At 39.9% G+C, this 17,763-nt stretch overlaps 1 protein-coding gene across 6 annotated transcripts in view; it reads left to right on the top strand.

Moving 5' to 3' along the window:
- The window catches only part of ARHGAP28 (Rho GTPase activating protein 28), a 155,228-nt gene that overhangs the window by 91,448 nt on the left and 46,017 nt on the right, over nt 1–17,763 (top strand). For 4 of the 6 annotated variants that reach the window (XR_005016241.1, XM_036823786.1, XM_036823790.1 and 1 more), the window contains 3 exons: nt 4,111–4,203; nt 9,289–9,381; nt 15,039–15,128. Coding sequence is in view for 5 of the 6 variants with exons in the window: in XM_036823786.1 (XP_036679681.1) it covers nt 4,111–4,203; nt 9,289–9,381; nt 15,039–15,128 (276 nt within the window). In the remaining variant the exon portion in view is untranslated. The remainder of the gene's footprint in view (nt 1–4,110; nt 4,204–9,288; nt 9,382–15,038; nt 15,129–17,763) is intronic. The other 2 variants (XM_036823788.1, XM_036823789.1) reach the window with 2 other exon arrangements.

Below are 17,763 nucleotides of genomic sequence, written 5' to 3'. Positions count from 1 at the left end.
TATACTCAAGGTAAGCCATTTTGAGTTCTACGCTGTTTGAACTTTCAGCCTAGTTGAAACCTGGGTCTTCTTGGAAGGTGAGATCGTCTCTAGCTCTAACTGAGTAAAGGTGATGCCCACAGCTTGAGGCTAGGGCTCCAGCCACATGAGTCCTGGACAAGATGCCTATCAAAGAAAAGGTTTACCCTGCAGGTTTAAATTCCCTGGGTCATTTTCCAGTTATCTCCCAGATCATCTTGAGAGAATCCTAAGACCTTGGCCTACATGCATCCTTTCCCCGTTTCTGTTTCCAACTACTTCAGACTAAGATTTTTCCTCTTCCCTAGCAAACTGCAAAATATGGGTCTATAGCTTCTCCTGAATCCTCCAGTTACTCAAGAAAATGCATAACTAGCCTCTCTAGGTTTCCCAAAACTTTGCACTATAGTCACAAAGAAACAGTGCTCCTCCCATTTCTTTCACTTGGACCCCGAAGGAAATCGTAAGGTGGGCACTTAGCATTAGGGCTTAAGTATAAAATGAAACGAAGAGTCTTACTTTTCCGTAACATGTAAGTGCAATAAACTGTTTGGTGTTTAACTCCAGCAAAGGCAGAGAGAGGGCCGCATTCTTGGTGGGCAAGGGGAGTAGCCCCGGGGGCTCTTCCTCCTGTCTGCCTTCCTCTTCTCCCACATACCCCCCAGTCTTGCTGCTGAAGCCCCAGTTCTAGAGAGAATGGGGAATGAGGCAGGGGGAGTGGTCGCAGGTAAAAGAATGACCATATATTCCAGGGAGTAGAGGTCTTGTGCTGTCCTGAGAAGTGGGGCATCTGGAAGTCAGGGAAAGCCTGGCATTGTATTATGCTGCTTAAAAATTCACATTGTTCTTTGTCAAAAATGTAAAAAGCCATATAAAGCCAGCCTGTTAAAAATATGGTATATTTACAATGTGTTAGTCCTAATAAACATTTCCACAAGATTTTTTTTTCCTAAAAAATTCAGCATCTGCTTCTGCAGGTAAATAGACTTGGAGGTTCTTAGAAATATACCTAAACTTCTAAGTTTCCTATTTGAATTTGACATCATGAATACGAGTTCCTCCCTCCTCCTTCTTCTTCTCTTCCCCTCTCTCCCTTCCTTATTCTCTCCTACTCTTTATTTCTGTCTTTGTCATCGTTTACCTATATTAATAGAACAATTACATAAAGTTTTCATTACATTTTCTTAATGAAGTTTTAACATTACAAGTTGCATAAGGTGATTTTGCATTAATCTTAGAATTATGAATCTGACCCACTATACTCACCAAATGAAGATATAAATAATTTAAAAAATAGATATGTAGATTATCCTAGTTCTTTTCTTAATTTTTTGCAGATAGAATCCCAGGTTCAAAATCATTTTTCTTCAGAATTTTGAAAATATTTGTCCGTTATCTTCTCTCATGCACCATTGCTGTGGGGAAGCACAATATCTACATCAACTTCATTCCTTTGTATACAAATGTGGAAGCTTTGTGAATTTCATTTTTATTGTTGGAACCTTGAAATTTTAACAGTTTTTCTTTTTTAAAAAATTCATCCTGGTCACTACCAAGTGAGGTCTTTCATTCTTCAGCTTGTTCATTCTGCATATTTTCTTCTAATGTTTAAAACAAGTATTTATTCCCTTCATTTTCTCACTGCCTCCTTCTAGATATTAGGTGATTGTTGTTAGATGATTGTTGTTAGATGATTGTTTCATTGTTTGGATTGAATCTCAATATCTCTTAAATGTCCTGTTATATTTTCCAAGCTTTGTTTGTGTGTATGTTTGTTCTACATTCTTGGCTGTCCCTTCAACTTCATCTTTTATATCATTAATTTGGCCTTGGTTGTATTAACACTTTTACCTTTCATTAATTTTTAAAACTTTAATAGTCCTCTTATGAACTTACTGAAGCCCCTCCTTTCCCCTGATTTTTCCTTTATTTTGTGACCTGTTCTGTTTCTTAGCCGCAGTAGCCTCTCAGCACTCTGAAGGTACTAAATTAAACCTTAAATTACAAGGTTCTCTTTTTTTCCTTGAATTATCTCTTTCCTTCAGGGTCATCTGTTTATTTTTGGCATCATTACATTGCTATTGACCAATTGACTTTAATCTTTGGATATTGATTTATATTCATTGATAGAGAACTAGATTGACTGATTGATTAGTGTAGGTAGTAGTCATATATTTCTTATGCAGTTATGTAGACCCGTTTTCTCCCAAAAACTCTCCCCCAGAACAGGAGTCTGGGCCTGTGTGAGTGGTGAAGTGTGTCAATGTCAACTGTCACACTTCACTTTAAGAAATAAATATGGTATCAATGCCAAAGTAACAAGAGTCCTGCAGAATCATAGTTTGTTTCCTTTTCAGGCAAACCCAACTTTCCTTTTTATACTCCTGTCTATATCCTTTTAGAAGGCCCCAATAAAGTGCAATTCAACATTCTTTCCATCCGGGACCACCGCACCCATACTAGAACAGCCACTATCACTCCCAAGGCAGGTGGTCACTCTGTCACCAAGGGGACACTTGGGTTTTATCCTGGAATTACATTTAGCTGCTGCCTGCTGTTCTTCTAAACAGCTGTTGCCTTCTGAATTGGGCAGTGCCTTCCTGCTGTTTTTATCTTCATTCTGGATATGTGCTTTTTCTGGATCAGCATTTACCTTCCACACCTTTTTCTCTTATACCTTTTTTCAGGCCAAAGTTTTTCTCTACCCTTATCAAACCGTTCTTGCTTGCTGTTTATCTTCCAGGAGCATCCAACAATTTATGTTCTGCTAATGGAAATGTTTAGTGGTTTCTAGATCTACTCTTTGAGAAAGGTATCTCTTTGACATTTTGAGTGATTTGCAGGGGGAGGAGAATGTGGTATGTGCATTGTGATATCTTGATCCAATTTTCCTATGTTGATTTTTCAGTAGTATTTGTTCCTTTCAAAAAATGTGTTTTTTTCCTTATTATAAAAGTAATACATCGTCTTTAATGGAAATTTAGAAAATATGGACAAGCGAGGTAAAAAATGAGTATTTCTATGGGCCGAAATAAAATTTTATGATTTAATTTAATATCCAATGAATATAATTTTCAGTGAAATTCTAACCATAGAAGAATAGAATATTTAACCCTTGTTTTGGTAGAGCTCTTAATACACTAAATCACAGATATTAAATCACCCTTTGGATGCATAATACAAGGTCTACAATCCATTTCATCATGAGCAGAAGTTCAGTGCTCAAACAGATTTTTTCTAATATTCAGAAGATGTGAATCAATTATTACCTTCAGTAACACATTTAATTGAGCAAAATAGTCAATCTAATATATTTCCAATTTCATAATTGATAAACAGTTAAAGGTGGGACTAACTCATAATTAACTGTATAAATATAGGCATACAGTCCTTAAAAAAAAATGTTATATCACACATATACATTTGACTGCATGGCACAGAAAACCCAAGAAATCATGAGTTATACAAATATGAATTTGTTTTTTCTCTCTTTCAGAGGAAAGTGATCTTTGCTTTAGCGTAGATCCAGCTTCCTTCCATCTTTCTATTTTGTCTTTCACATGTGGCCTTCATTCTTTTGCTTGCCAAGGGGGCTGGGCCACTCCTGCCACCATGCCCATGTTCCTGGCAGTTCCTGGAACTTGTACCAACTGACTCTATCTCTCTGACTTCAGTTTCCCAGAAATCTTACTTGGTAGAATTCCAGCTACCTCTCATTGCCTAGAAATGTTATACAATCATCCTTAGCTGCAAGAGAGCCTGGGAAATTGATATTTTTTCATTGTACACAAAAGTTCCTGAAAAAAAAAAATCAGGATCCTATTAAGGAAGACACGTGACTGGGTTTGGGGCAGGCGGTTGACAGTATCTTCCACACGTACCAGTGTCTGTCACCGGGCCTGGTGTGTGGTGAGCTCTCAGGACTGGCTGCTAAGTGACCAAATGCAGTGATCAGTGCATAGGCAGTCATATCTGTGGGTGTCTCAACAAGTCTGTATGAATGTGCACATCGTATGCGTAACACGTGATTAAATGCAGTTGCCCTTGGGAGAACATGCCTGAATAAAAATGCACTTTCATTTTTCTCAATAGCCAGATGATTTTTGTTGTATCCCAGCTCCTCTTTTGGATGTGAACCCAGATGAAGAAGGGATGCCAGCAGTTCCCTGCAGAAATGGTCAACTGGTAAGACAGAGCAAGGGGGTCCAGAGAAGTGGTTACTTCAAGGCAGCCTGGAAAGTTTAAAAAAAAAAAAAAAGCCTACTTACCTTGTAACAATGAAGAAAAAAGGGGACTCAGACTCAGGAATGAATAATTAAATAGTTAAATCCGCAAATACTATGGGGCCTACTTGTACCTACAATAACAAAAACAATCACAGCTGCAGCTGCAGCCACAGCCAGAAGTCAGTACATGTGGGAGGTCATCAGCTAAACTATTGTTCTCTTTGCTGAGTGCATAGTGGAAAATTTTATGCTACCTTCTATAAATCTTTCAAAATTAATCTAATTGTCACCGTAAGAAATATTTTGACATTTAAGTTACTTTCTAAATGTAAATATATTGTGGGATGCAGCACTATAGCATCTTGAATGTGTAACAATAAATGGAAAAAGTGCACAGTCTTGCACAGGAGGTAAACACGTCTTATTTAGAGCCCACCTCACCCAGTTTAGTACAGAGTTTCAAAGAGTGATGATCTGAGTTCCAAACTGTCAGTGAAGCTGTTTCAGTGAAAGAGATGAATCTCATGCTGTGATCTGTACCTCCTGGCATGAGGCCTGGGTCCTCTTACTGAAGTGGTGACCCTTCACCCTGAGAAGGACATGGGTTCCTGACATCTTCCTCCACCTGGACTCATGGCAGCAGAAAATTTACAGTAAGAGACCTTCCTCTATCACGCTTCTGTGTGTTTCCTTCTCTTTAGCTCTTTATTTTCTTTCCCAGCAGAGGAAGAGGGATTCTTTGTTGTTCTAAGAGTAACCCCTGTACCATTCTTGATCTGATGAAGATGATGATGATGATGTTTAGATTCTCTACAGTTTACTTTCATCTTGCATATATTTTATGTGGGGCACTCTGTCCACGTCTTCCAATTGTCTCGATACAGGCTAGCCCCTGGTCCCTTCCAAAATTCTGCTTAAGGGTTTGGATGTGGCCAATTTGTGTTCTGGCTGCTCTTCTGTTGCCTGAGGGTAGGTCAAGGTCTGGAGGTGGAGGGTGGTCAGCAGGGGCTGTGAGCAATCCTGTTTTCAGATTTTTGTCTCTCATTTTTTTCTAATTTCATTGCATTTCTCATAAGAGTGTGAACTCTGTCTAGTCAGAGGTCTTTACATTTTCTGTTGAGTTGGAAGATTTTTCCCTCGGTTCAGGGAGTCTTCTATACCATCCTTCCGGCCAGGACCCTTGATCCAGGCATTTGTTCCTCTCTGCCCGCCCGCTCCCCTTCACAGCAGCCACTGCCTCTTCTCTTAGCTAGAGGAGGGGCAAGTCAGAGTAGACACGGGGTGTTTTCAAAGAACGATTTCTATGAGCTTTTCACCCCACCTGCCTCTACCTGCTGTTTTGATTGTCTCCTCTTCACCCTGGGGTTATAGGGATGGCTCAGCACATGACCCCTGACACTGGAAAGGTGAGACAACAGCAATTTATTACATGTTCTCACAGCCCAGGGAGGGAGGGCACCGCACACCATACAGAGCCACATGTGGGGTGCACTTGGGAACAGAGTGAACAACCAGGCTTTGTAGTATCAAGAGGGGGAGTGCCCCCCTGGTTCTCACAGAGGATGGATTGGCTTGTTTGAATAATTCCATGGGTGGACAGGGAACTGTAACCCACTACTCAGGGATAAGCAAGAACTGTGTCTGGCCCCCTGGGTAAGGAGTGTTGTCTTACTGGGGGACCTTATCTGAGGGAGCAAAGTGGGAGGGGAACTTGGGCTTAGACCACTTACGGCCCTCCCGCTTTTACCGGATGTCAAGGCAACATGTAAGAGTGAGTCTTATTTTAGATCTTGTTGCCTCATTGACACTCCATGTCCAGCCACGGACTCACATGATGAGTCTATGCTTATTTTGTTTCTTTTCTCTTTTATCACTATCCTTTTATTTCAATGCTTTGACGGTCTTGTCATCTTTTAAAGGTTAAAGGCAAGTGTGGTGACGAGCACACGAAGAAATCTCCCACTGAGGTGGACGAGAACGATTAAGTTTTATTCCAGCCACACCCCTGAACTACTCACCAGTTTATAGAATGAGAAAGCAGTACTGCTCTGTATCCCTGGAGGAGGATGAGGGCTAGCCTGCCAGAATGACCACAGAGAATAGTAGAAATACTAATTTCCATAATCACATATATTACAAACTGTTACATCTTCTTAGCAGATCGCATCTTTTATCCTTTGAGCAAATCTGGCAAGAAATATCTCTGGCTACTAAATTTTAATAACTAAAAAGCTTAAATCCTAAACTGGTTAGTATCAGTGTGCTAGGCTGTTGATCATTTCCTTTCAGAAATTTGTAAATATTAATCTATTTGCTTTTCATATAGTGTTAATGTTGAGAAGTCTGATGCCTCTCTAAATCATTCCTTTATTTGCATCCTGCTCTCATTTTTATATTTCTGAAAGCTTTCAGGTTTATCTTTGTTGTTAGAGACCTGAACTGCCATCAGGATATGAAATCTTTTTTTTTTTTTTTTATCATGATCCAGCACTCAGCTTTTTGTTTCTGAAACATGTTTCCTTTCAGTTCTGAACATTCTTTTCCCATTATTTCTTTTACTTCATTATCTCCATTTTCTCTCTTCTTCTTTTCATTTCTTACATTAAACTCACACAGCTCTTAAATTGTCTCTTATATTTCCCATGTCTTTTTTTTCCATTTGTTCTGTATGCTAGCAGATTTTTTCTGCATCATTTTGTGGAAACCTAATTCTAATTTTTGTCATGAGTGATTATAATTGGGTCCCTGTTGATTTTTAAATTCAGCGATCATACTGTTAATTCATAAGAACTCCTCCTTTTTTCACTGATTTACCCTTTATTGTTATAGTTAGTCCTGATTTATGATTGCAATAGTCTCTCAGATCTCTTTGAAATTATTAAATCATTATAAGCCTTTTTCTCTTCCCTCAATTATCTCTTTCTCCCAGAATGTATATCACTATACTTTTTTTTCAAAATGTTGATTTTCTCCACAGCTGACTTTTTTATAATGTTGATTTTTCTCCAGTGGCTGATGATCCTTAGTGATAGTCTGGATTGACTAGTTAATGACTTTTAGGATATGTCATTGCTGTATGATTTCTCTGCCATTATACAGATATTTTCCCAAAGGGCTCTTTGTTGAATAAGAGGGCTGACTTTGGGTCCTGTGTAAGCAGTAAGGTATGTGAGCAGTCTGTGAATGGACGTTATTTTAACAGCACACATGGGTGAGTCCGTGCATGTGTGCATGCGTAGACACACGTACATGCACACGTACACACACAGATACACGCATGCACATACCTTCAATGCCAAAGGGAGAGTGGCAGATGACATCATTCCCAGAAAAAGCTCATGTTCTCCTTTTATTCTCCCATCCATGTCTTTCATGAAGGTCCAGAGTGACCTGATATTGAGGTCTGCTTTGGTCCCAACCCTGGGCATCTTCCCAAGGCAGGTAGTTCACTTCATTCAGAGTGCTTTCCTTGGGTCCATACGTGGCTGCTGTCTGCTGTTCAGTGTAAAGGGAACTGTTCCGAGTTCTGTCGGGCCCTTCCATTAAGGAAACACTTTACAGTAAATTATCCTAGCCGTTGCCCTGGGGCCCCTTCTTGTCCTGTGTGGTTTCCACTCTAAGCTTGGTTGTTGGTCTGTTTGCTTTTTTGTGGATTTGCCCTTTCTTTGTCTTATGCTATTCTTAGGCTGAGAATTTCTCTACAATTATGAAATAAATTACTTACTTTTTATTTTCCAGGAATTTCTAACAATTTTTAATCTGTTATTAGAACACTTGTTGGTTTTCAGTGCCCTTGGAGCTATACTTAAAAAATATGCCCTTTCTCTAATTCTGAGTGATTGGGAGTGGTACACCCTCTGACCTCCATCCTGACCTAAGTTTTCTTGTACTGCCTTTTTAGCATTGTTTCCCCTTCCAAGGAGATGTGTGTTCTTCATAGCAATATAATACATACACATTGGGGGAAAGTTAGAAAGTATGGAAAAGCCAGATGAAAAATGTGTCTAAGGTCTCATGTAAAAGTTTATTTCATTAATATCCAGTATGCTTAATTTTGCAAAAAGTTGCTTTAGTCATGGAGTAGAATATTTGCATCTTATTTTGGGAAATGCCATTATATCACAAATGCTGCTAAAAATCTTAGAGCGTATGCACAAGGCCTACAGGGCAGCACATCACAATTAGAATAGTCTCAAATCCATTTGCTGCATAGTGAAAATCAGAGCTTTTCCAATACTCAGTGATGGGAATGAAATATTTGGTTCAGTCATATGTGTTTGTGAGATAATCAGTCTAATGTTTTTCCAGTTTCATAATGACAAAAAACCCCTGAATACTCTTGCTTTTGATTTGTAAATCACTCCAAAATACAGTCATAAAGTCTGATTTTTAAATAGCATGGTTTAATCAGTAAGCTTCCTGACTTAGACAATTAGAGGTTTATTTTCCTTACAGAATAAGAAGTCTGCGGCTGGTTTGACTAATATCCCTCTCGTGGACCTACCAAAGTTTTATCTTCCCATTCTGTTCCACTCAGCATACAGGCTAGTATTTAACGCTTACAGGATGTCTGGGCATCGCAGGTCCCATGCCCATGTTCTGGGAGGAGCGTCAGCCAGCTGACTCCATGCACTTCAACAAGAAAACATCAGCCTTCCTGGATGCTCTACCAAGTAGGGTTTCCCTCGAATCTCTTTGGACGGAACCATCACATGATCACACTTAGTCCTTTTAGATAGGCACACAGCATCTTGGAGCAAGATCATGACATTCACACGTTAAAGAAGAAAAGAAAAGTGGGTTTTGGCAGGCAGGTAGCAGTGTCTGCTTTTGAGACTCATTTCTTTTGCAGTGCATGACATTTATGAGGCTCAATATCCTTTTGGAGGAATTGGTGAATGCTACCAATTGCACCGTAGTCATTAACTCTGTATCTCCACATGGCGGTGCATTTATACAGATTCTAGTGTAATGTATAATTGAATAAACAATCACATTGGGAAAGATATGCCTGGATAAAAATGACTTTCATTTCTTTCATTAGCCAGGCGATACCTGTGACAACCATCCTAGTCAGTTGGACGGCACCCAGGAGGAAAAAGAGCTGCCGGGAGTTATCAAAACAAGTGGTTCCTTGGTAAGTGATAGCAGGAGAACTGGGGGTAGGGATGAAAAAAGAAGCCGTTCCTTCAAGACAATCATGCAAAACTTCAAAACAACGCAACATAATTCAGGTGGCTGGACAACTACAGCTGTCAACATGCCTACCTACCTTTATTCGATTTGTAGGAAGCCGTTCAGCAGTAAATGAACCCGAGTTTAATAGTTAAAGCCACAAACAACTACATGCTCTATTAAAACAGATACAAACCCAGAAAACCAACGATGGTAGGCATTTCTTTATGACAGATTTAGTTCCTTTCCATTTTTCTTTTATTTTGAAAAATTCTCCTAAGAGTGTTGGTTCCATTGAGTCACAGCTCCACCAGCTATGGACGTCAGGTCACAGGACAGCAGTAGGTGTCCTCAGGTTGTCCACTATTTTCCTGGTGCAGGGCGAACGCCAGGCATCTGAGTTCTGACCACACTCTTCACCCTAGGTGTCTAGTGCCCCTCCCCTTCCCCATCCCCCTGCTTTTCCCCAGAGCCACTTCCACTCCTCACTTACCCAGAGGAGGACGAAGTCAGGCAAACATTGGGAGAAAGATCCAGCTTTTGCCAGTTTACAAACAGGAAAGATTGCTTTATTTATGGTTTAGACAGCCTGTTCTCACGTCTGTTTTTACTTGCACTTCTATCCTAAGCTATCTTTTCTCTCCCTTGGTGGAGCTTATGTACTCTACTTTTCCTTTGATTTTTCCATTCTCATATTCGCTCCCCTAACTTCCTCCCAGGTAGAAAAAAGCAAAATGGTGAATCCAATAGGTTCCCTCCTCCCTACTGAGGTGGTATTGGGGAGAGACTGAGTTTCAAGGGCTCTGCTCATATTGACCCCAGATGTGGTTACTCACACCTTCAGTTGTTCTCCCTCATGATTTGGAGGATATAGTAGTTGTCTATTTCAAAAGTGTCTCCATTTGATTAGGAGGGAGGCGGATTTTGGAAAAGAATTTACATTATTCCTGGACTATTTCTCTCTGACCACCACTCGTGTGAATGTTGCTGGAATTTTTTTTTCTTTATTTCATTATGTTTTGTTGACTCTACTAGGTTTTAGGAGAGAAAGGCTTGGTCATTGACTTAACTCTCCCATTTTATTCCAGAATATAATCCCTATTGTTTACAGAAATAATACATAACTCTTTTTTTTTAAATTTATTTATTTTATTTATTTATTTTTGGCTGTGTTGGGTCTTTGTTACCGCGCGCAGGCTTTCTCTAGTTGTGGCGAGCGGGAGCTACTCTTCATCGCGGTACGCAGGTTTCTCATTTCGGTGGCTTCTCTTGTTGCGGAGCACAGGCTCTAGGCACGCAGGCTTCAATAGTTGTGGCTCATGGGCTCAGTAGTTGTGGCTCGCAGGCTCAGTAGTTGTGGCTCGTGGGCTCTAGAGCTCAGGCTCAGTAGTTGTGGCGCATGGGCTTAGTTGCTCCCCGGCATGTGGGATCTTCCCAGACCAGGGCTCGAACCCGTGTCCCCTGCATTGGCAGGTGGATTCCTAACCACTGCGCCACCAGGGAAGCCCCAACTCTTTCTTTTTATATTAAAATTATCCACAATTTGTTCTCTGCTGGTATTTCCAAGCTTTAGTTCTCTCGCTTTTTTTTTTTTTTAAATAACATTTATTTATTTATTTATTTGGCTGTGCCGGGTCTTACTTGTGGCATGTGGGATCTTCGTTGTGGCATGCAGGATCTTTTAGTTGCAGCATGCGAACTCTTAGTTGCGGCATGCATGTGGGATCTAGTTCCCTGAACAGGGATTGAACCCGGTCCCCCTGCATTGGGAGTGCAGGGTCTTAGCCACTGGGCCACCAGGGAAGTCCTAGTTCCTTCGACTTAATCGCACAAATCCTCTACTTCTGAAAACAAATCAACATTCTGTTTCAAGAACATACTTGGAGCTTTCGGTGATAAAACTTTGTTTGGTCTTTTCTCATCTTTTAAAATGGGGAAAAGATTTGAATAGACACCTCTCCAAGAAAGAGATTTGGATGGCGAATCATCTCATGAAAAGTGCTCAGTGTCATTAGTGATTATGGAAATGCACATAAAGCCACGATGAGATATCTCTACATACGCTGTAGAATGGCTGAAATTAAAAAAGCTGACCGTATCAACTGGTGCTAAGGATGCAGAGCAACTGGAACTCTCATACATTGCTGGTAGGAATGTAAAATGGTCCATCCACTTCGGAAAATAATTTGGTAGTTTCTTAAAATATTAAGCACGTACCTTCCATATAGACCCAGCCATTCTACTCATAGATAATATATATTCATACGGAGACTTATCCACAAATGTTTATAGCTTAATAGCCCCAAACTGGAAAGAACCCAGTTTTACCTGCAGCTAAATATATGAACAAATTGTGATATATCCATACAGTAGAATATTTCTCAGCAGTAAAAAGCAATGAACATTTGATATACACAGCATGGATGGATCTTAAAATAATTATGCCATGTGAAAGAAGCCAGACAAAAAAGATTCAATTTATATGAAATTACAGAAAATGTAAACTAACCTATAGTGAGGGAAAGAAGATCAGTGATTGCCTAGGGGTTGGTGAGGAGGAGAGGGAAGGAGGGATGACAAAGGGGCATGAGGACATTTGGGGAGTGCTGGTTTTGTTCATTGTCTTGACTGTGGTGATGGTTTCATAGGTCTATATATTTGTCAGAACTCATCAAATTGTATACTTTATAATCTATAATCTCAAGAAACCTTTACAAAAGAGTCCATATAGTATTTTATGATTTCTTTAATATCTAACACATTTATTTTGCAATAAGCTACTTACAATAAAGGAATTGTCTATTATAATATAGATGATTGTCTATTGTTTATATATTATACATGGTTGAATCTTGACTCTAAATCACAAATGCCACTAAATCTGGGCATTTACAAAAGATTTACAGAAGATTTACAACCTGTACAGAAGGCTTACAACCCAGTCTACAGTCCTTACAAACTACTCTACAAATCACTTGTATAGATAAAAGAAACATTTTCCTATGTGTAGTCAACATAAATGAATTAGTCATTAGAGATGTTAGTTAATTCAAAGGCAAAGTAGTCGATCTAGTTTATTTCCAATGTCTTAAGCGAAAATCATATAGCTACATTTGCTATTGATTTATAATTCGCTGCAAAATACAATCATACCTTCTGTTAAAAATGATCAGTTGCATCTGTGTTTGCTTTGTAGTATAGAAAATCTAAGGAACCTTGATTTAAACAAGTAGGAGTTTGTTTTAATCACAAAGTGAGCAACTAATGGTGGATAAACCAAGGCTAGTACAACTGCAGTGCAATGCAGTGCCAACCTTAGCACGAAACTTCTAACTTTCTCTTTTCACGCTGCCACCATAGCATGTGGATTTAATCCTTGAACTTACAAGATGGTTAGCAAATTCTGGATCCCGTTAGGAACATGTGCCAACTGACTGTTCGTTGTTAACAGAAAACCTTAGCTCTCCTGGAGAACCCACACAGTGGCATTTCCCATATTGCTCATTGACCTCTTGCACTCTTACATGACAATCTGGGTTTCTTTTCTCTTCTTACTTTGGTTGTCTGACTCTTATTCCTTTATAAATAAGCTTTTTGTGTTTGCCCTCTCTGCAACTTTTTTGAATTTTGAATTTATAGCTGGAATTCTGAACTTTCACAAGAATCAGCCCCTTATTTCATTCATCTTGCATAGAGGGGGCAGGTGGGTTAGTGCAGTAAACACTCCCCAAATGCAAAACTGATGAAGGGAATGAAGAATTCTTCATCCAGGCAAAGCCGATTTCATTTTCAGCCGCCCCTCCGTTTCTTTTGTTGTGGTCTGCCAAGTTCCTTCTCTTTTAGACCCCCTCCTCCTTCAGTATCCATGGGGGATTGGTTCCAGGACACCCCAGGATACCAAAATCCATGTGTGCTCAAGTCCCTTATATAAAATGGTGTGGTATGTGCATATAACCTACACACACCCTCCTGAATACTTTAAATCATCTCTAGATTACTTATAATACCTAACACAATGTAAATGCTATATAAATAGTTACTGGCATATGCAAAATTCAAGTTTTGTTTTTTTGGAAATTTCTGGAATTTTTTTTCAAATATTATCCATCCGGGTTGGATGAATCTGCAAATGTAGAACCCGTGGAGGCAGAGGGTCAGCTGTACTCAAACTAGGAGCCCACCCACCCCAAGGCAGTTAGTTCATTTTATTTAGACAGAATTGGGGTGGGGGCGGTTCTAGGGTTATATTTAGGGGCTGTCTGCATATTTAAAGAGGGATGGTCTACTTGACCTCTATCAATATTTTGTAAACAGCTCTTAACTATTTGCCTGTGGCCCTTTCCTACTCTTTGTACATTCTGTTATTTTTCTCTTCTCTCTCTAAAAAATTTTCTTTTATGCTGTTTTCAAGTAGAGGTTTTTATTTTACCAAATCAATTCTATTAGCTTTTCTTCTAGAAATTTCTATCAGCTATGGAATTCTTTGCTGGTTTCCATTGCTGTTAACAATCTGTTTCTTTAAAATATATATCTACATATTTTCTGCCATTTTTAGTGATTTGGGGTGAGGGGAGTTAGGTGATTGTCAGCTTGTCATCTTGACTTAAATTTCTTGTGCTAGATCTTGTGTTCTATTTGTTCCTTTAAAGAAAAAAGAGTCCTATGTTTATTTTATAAAGTAACACATACCGTCTATAGAAAATTTAGAAAATATGGTCAAGAAAGATGAATGACAGTTTTTTAAAAAACAAAATATCGTATGTTTTTATAAGTATCAAATATATTCGATTTTGCCATAAGGTTCCTTCAGTAAAGAAAAGAACATTCATTTCTTAAATTTCAGTAATGCCATTGTACACTAAAGCAAAAATCTACTTCAAGCTTTATAAATGAAAAAACAATCTGGTACTATTGTTATTGAATTCTCATCACTGTGAAAGGTAGTCCTAGGGTTTGTTAAAAAAAAAATAAGATTAGACAAGTTAAGTTTGTGTTTGGCTGCATGTAATAGAAAAGTCAGAGTTGCTTTGCTTCACGTGGAGATGCTTAAGAGGGGGTGGTCCAAGTGTGACAGGGCAGCCACGTGATGCCCCTTAGCACAGACCCAGCCATCTCTGCCATCCATCATCCTCATCGGAGCAAGGTGCTGGCAACTCCAGGCTGTCACCTAGAGTGTTGTCATGAGCATGTAGCAGCTGACCCTACTCTTCTTGGTCAGGAAAGCCTTAACTTTTCTGGAGGCACTCTTCGTAATATTACACTTACACCTCATTGACCACACTTGTCACATGATCACTTTTAGCTGCAAAGAAGCCTGGAAATCAAGTTCTCTGGTTTAACACCTCACTCCCTGGAACAAAACCAAGATATTGTTAAGGAAAATGGAATTTGTGGCAGACAAGAGCAGCGTCTGCCGCAGGGCCAGGGTCTGTCAGAGGGCCAGGCATTTAGGTGGTTTGCAGTGATGAGCCCTGAAGGGCTGGTGCAATTGCCCATGCCCTGGCAGTCATAACTCTGTGTATTGCCACACATATCGAAATACGTACGCATAGTGGAATACACAGACATGTTAGAAAGTATTTGCCTGAATAAGAATGGTGCTTTCATTTCTCCATTTAGCCAGATGATGCTTCTTTCAACATTACTACCCTGTCAGATGGGTCCCAAGATGAAGAAGGGAGTTTTGCAGTTCCCAGGAGTGGCTCCATGGTAAGTCATCACATGCCCAGACGATTGCATGTCGGGGCAAAATTGCAAATTCAAGGCAAGAAGAAGCGATTTCTTTCAAACAGATGAGAAAAGCTTGAACTAACACTGTGAGGAAACCACAGCTGCCAATAGACCCATCAACCTTATAGCAATTAGGAAGAAAGAGACTCAAAACTGAGGAATGAATAGATCAGTTTGAAAGAGGACTCCATAAATTAATACTGATGCAGTGTTCTTTAGGAGCATCAAACATGGAGCGATTTGTTAACTTTTGTCCCCTTGTCTGAGTTCATACAGATGATCTGTCCTGACTCTGCCATCTTAACTCAGAAGTCCTTTTACCTGCAGGATAAATTAAAATTTCCTCCTCCTGATATTGAAGGCTCTCCACTGTTGCCTGTGTGTCCAGCGTTGGATCTCAGGACTCATCCAAACAAACCCACCACTTACGACAGATTAACTCACGTGGCCTTGAGTAGTAGAACTTCTACTTTTCTTTGTCTCAAACTCTCGTCATTCCTCCCCCCACCCCACCTCCACTGGGAACCCCACTTGGTGTTTCTGTGCAGGAGCCCTGTCAGGGTGTGGCATAATGGACCAGAAGAAGTGAGAGAGCCTGTTAGATAAAGTAGTGGTTCTCCAATGGCAAGTTGATGGAAGGCAAAAGAGCACGACAAGACGGGCAGATGGAGGGGCACATTCAACGTTCTCCTGGGCAGTAGTTTCTCATCTGTTGTCGAGTTTGATACACTGGGTAGTTGATATGCACAACGCACTCCCAGGGCACCCCCATTGTTCAGGGAGATAATGCTATTAGCCCCACGTGAATGGGTTTTTCTGTTGTGTTTTTAGATTTTTGGTTATGAGGTTGTTTTGTTTTGTTTCATAGTGATCATTTAAGAAGCATAAAATAATGTGAGTGATTTTTGTCAGTAGCACTCACTACAGGTTATAGCACTGATAGGCTAAGGCTTACCCACAGTTTCTGACCTACTGGCTTTGAATTCAACTGTTACTTTCCCATTTAAGACCACGCATTGGAATGCAAATAAGTGAGAATATCTCTATTTTAGAGATAATCTCCAGTTCACCCCACTTAGTGATGAAAACAAAGTAAGTCATTTACAAACTGGTAACTCCTAGAAATGAGGAGTTTCCTACAGTAGACCTTACATGGTTTTGCTGTTCCCCCATGACCAGGGATTCCTGTTCTAAGTAAGGCCTTGCCCAGGATCCTTCATTTTCAGTCTCAGCTGGAGGTACCCATGTGCCCAAGACTCAGCCCTAAGTCTTAGCCTCACCTCTACCTGTCTTCTTTGACACCTGTTGATTTTATCTTGTACATAGTTCTAGAATATGTCTACTCCCCTCTTTTCCTACAACTACTTCCTTAGTACAGAAACTCATCATCTTTCTGTGTTACTGAAGCAGCCGCCTAAGTGATCTCCCGGACTTTAGCTTATATCCTCCATCTCATCCTCGCCGTGGCTGCAAGTCATGGGTCTAAAATGCAAGTCTTGCTCCATGCCTGCAGCGGTTCTCCCCACTTTCTAGTTAGTGTTAGTGTTAGTTAGTTAGAAAGCTCCTGTCTCTGACCCCTCCTCGTCTGCCCCCTAGCTGACTTCACCTGTTCTATAAGCCAACAAGAAAGTACTGTGTGTAGTTCTGTGCACACACCAAGCAGAACTTGAAGCATGGTGTTTGCACAGTTGAGTTGCTAAAGAAGAGGAGGTTGGGTAGGCCTGTTTTCTAGGCTTTTCCATGGCAGCTCTGTGACCACAATGCTTGTGACGTTTTTCTGTTTCTTCATTCTTTGCTGATTCGTTGATTCATTGATTTATTCATTCACCAAATCTTTATTGAACACGTGTTGTCTACAGGTAGGATCCTTGAAAGTTTGACAGTGTAAGAGACAGAAAATGATCTTGCATGGCAGTTATAGATAAAGCTTCCTGGGGTAAATTAGTCGCTCAGATTTCGTTTTTGTTTTCATTTTGTTTTTCTGAAAACTGATTGAATGTCAGTAATGACATAAGTAAAAGTTTCAGCAGTAATGACACTCAAAAAAATTTCATTGGTACCTGTCTCTAGTGTGACTTACTTTGGATTGTTTGTTACTCATAATATCTTTACTTTGAAATGTTAAACAAATTGCTTAGTTGCTAAAGTAGCCCACAGATGCCAACTTAACTCTTTCTGCACCTGTACTGAAAATCATTCTAGAACTTCTTACCATGACGTAAACACATTTTTGACTTCCCTGCTTCTTGATTATAAGGAGCCATGGGCACCCCGGTTTGGTTCCCCAGTTTCTTCTACATGGTGGGATTTCCAGTGATTCAGTGCAGTGGAGGCAAGGGCTTCAGGGGTCCTGGCCATGATGCCTATAAAGGTAAATCTCGCCGACCTGTCAGGGAAAATCTCACTGACTATTTACTGTCATCTCCAAGACTCCAGAGGCTCTTGACAACTTTCACTATTGGCATTTATGTTGTGGAATGGGATAAAGTAGGTAACCTAACTTTATCTTTTTTGAGGGGATAGCCTTGGTTTGACCAACATCTTGTTTTTTCATTCTTTCATCTTTTTTACTTGTTTGATTTGCACCTTTATGATAAGTGAATTCTCTACATAT

Source organism: Balaenoptera musculus, chromosome 14 (assembly GCF_009873245.2).
Source record: "Balaenoptera musculus isolate JJ_BM4_2016_0621 chromosome 14, mBalMus1.pri.v3, whole genome shotgun sequence".
In the NCBI taxonomy this organism is placed as follows: domain Eukaryota; kingdom Metazoa; phylum Chordata; class Mammalia; order Artiodactyla; family Balaenopteridae; genus Balaenoptera; species Balaenoptera musculus.
Note: the sequence above shows the minus strand (reverse complement) of the source record. Positions and strands in the feature narration are given on the sequence as shown.